Source organism: Haliotis asinina, chromosome 16, assembly GCF_037392515.1.
Source record: "Haliotis asinina isolate JCU_RB_2024 chromosome 16, JCU_Hal_asi_v2, whole genome shotgun sequence".
Classification (NCBI taxonomy): Eukaryota; Metazoa; Mollusca; class Gastropoda; order Lepetellida; family Haliotidae; genus Haliotis; species Haliotis asinina.
In genome coordinates this window covers 7,423,329-7,425,456 of record NC_090295.1, presented here as the reverse complement: position 1 = coordinate 7,425,456, position 2,128 = coordinate 7,423,329, and the positions used below count along the sequence as shown (strand labels likewise).

At 41.1% G+C, this 2,128-nt stretch overlaps 1 protein-coding gene across 1 annotated transcript; it reads right to left on the bottom strand.

Moving 5' to 3' along the window:
- Positions 1 to 259: 259 nt before the first annotated feature.
- Positions 260 to 1,647, bottom strand: LOC137268950 (cholecystokinin receptor-like). Its single transcript, XM_067803576.1, has one exon. The coding sequence runs from the start codon at positions 1,645 to 1,647 to the stop codon at positions 403 to 405; it is 1,245 nt and encodes a 414-aa protein (XP_067659677.1). The 3' UTR covers positions 260 to 402.
- Between the last annotated feature and the right edge of the window lie 481 nt (positions 1,648 to 2,128).

The following is a 2,128-nucleotide window of genomic DNA, read 5'->3' as shown; positions in this document are numbered from 1 at the left end:
CAAACCAAAACAATGATCAAAGGCAGTGTCGCAAGTGGTAGCCAAAATGGAATCTTGTTTCTAATGAGTTCTATTCTCCTCGACAACTACCGTGGCGTGACACATGATTATTAGAAGAACATCCAGCCCTAGGCCATATTACTGGTGGAATAGAGAACCCTACAGAATACATCAAGTGTGAACCATTGCGTTGGTAGACAAGCAGGCTCGGTGAAATATCAATGGCTTTTATTGCAAAGAAAACGTGTTACGACCTTAAGATACGCTTCATTACACCATGATGTGAGTCAAAATAAGACTATTGATATCCTAATATTTGGACATCAGTCAATTTCAATATGAAGCATTAACCACAGCAAAGCGCCACACAACAATACTATGTATACGGCTCATTTACGTATCTCATTTAAAAAACGGTATAAGTCGTTTTAAATCTTCTCTAAATGTTTGGTTCATGAAGGCGTAAATTACAGGATTAGCTACATTATATGTAAAATACATGTAAAATACGACAAGTCTGAATGTCAAAAGTTTGTGTGCCATGAGCCATGAGGGCAGGAAAGCAATGATGAACACTAAGGTCACAACAAACAACATGGCTGCCGTCTTAATGTTGGCATAAAGGTTTGTCTCGCGAAGAGTGCTCTGTCGTTTAACCGACCCCTTTGACGCAGCCTGGGTTTGGTTCTCTCCCGGAAGATCATTATTTTCTGCTCTTGCATTGCCATTAAGCGTTGTCATTTGTGTCTCCCCTGGAGTACCTTCCGCTCCCGCAACGCTGTGGTAGTGGCTTCTCTTCTTGCGCTTGGCCTTTTTGGCTCTTCTCATAAGAATTGACTTGTAGATAAGAGCATACAGTACGGTCACTGTTATGAAGGAAATCATATACACAGCAGTGTATACCATTTGATATCCGTTGGTGAACTCTTCGCTTACAATGAACTCGTTGATTCCACATGCTCCTGAGTAAACGACCCTAATTTCAGAAATCTCATAATGTGTAATGTTTTCATACTTTGCTGGTGTGTCGGCTACAACGTACGTGCCAGGGTCTTTGACTGGCGCGTCTAGAGCCGAATAATGGAGAACCTCGGTCTCCGTCAGGTTCCATGTGATATTTGCATATGCGGTCATATTAATGTATTCATTCACATACACCCCGAATGACAGGGAAGTGAGCGTGCCGAAAGTCACTGACATGAGTACGAGACACCCAACTGTTATTTTAGCTCTTGCAATGGTAAATACGTGTAAGAAGGGATGACAAATGCAGAAGTATCTGTCAAAGGCAATGGCTACCATTATACACGCAGAGAAGGGTATGTTTGATGTCTGGAAAAACACGAACAGTTTACAGAAGACGTCATACACGACAACAGTTCGCAACATCTCGAAAGCGATTGTGTAGGGAATTATAACAAGACAAGTGAAGAAGTCACATCCTGCCAGGGCAAGTATGAATATCACTGATGTCGACTTGTCTCGCCGACGAAAGAATATGTAAAACGCTATAGCGTTTCCGAATACTCCCACTATGCTGTAGGTGACCAGCATCACCGTGACCACGATGTGTGAGGGTTGGGGGAATGCACTGTCCTCCGTGCTGTTGGCGTTGTAACCAGACATGTTGTCCACCGCACCGGACATCACTGCTTGTTATTAAGTTCTCGCCCAGGTAAAACGCCAGCCCCTGAAATGAATAAGTTATACAATGTTAGAAAAAATACTAAAAACATGTGTTTGGCGTGCAGGTAAAGCCCTTAATGAAGCACTTCTAGATTTACCGAGATCCAGGTCTTCCTGGTGCTTCAATTGATAATATGTTTGTTTGTTATTGTCAAAATTATATCTATTCAAAGACTAAGCATTAGTCTAGGTTTTCTGATAAGTACAGAGATTTGAATACTCACCAGGACGATGCAAGTGTGCCGGCCTGTAAACTTATATTTGCAGAGCTCCTTACTATGTTTCAAGCAGTTGGGTATTTATTGTATTGTTTGTTTATGTATCAGTAAAGTTACTTTTTCTGGACTAACTATCATTTTGTATACTCCAACTAGTATAAGGAATTGAAAACTTTTACACGGGGTTTCTTATCCTTATTGGGTAATTAGCACATTTAAGTATT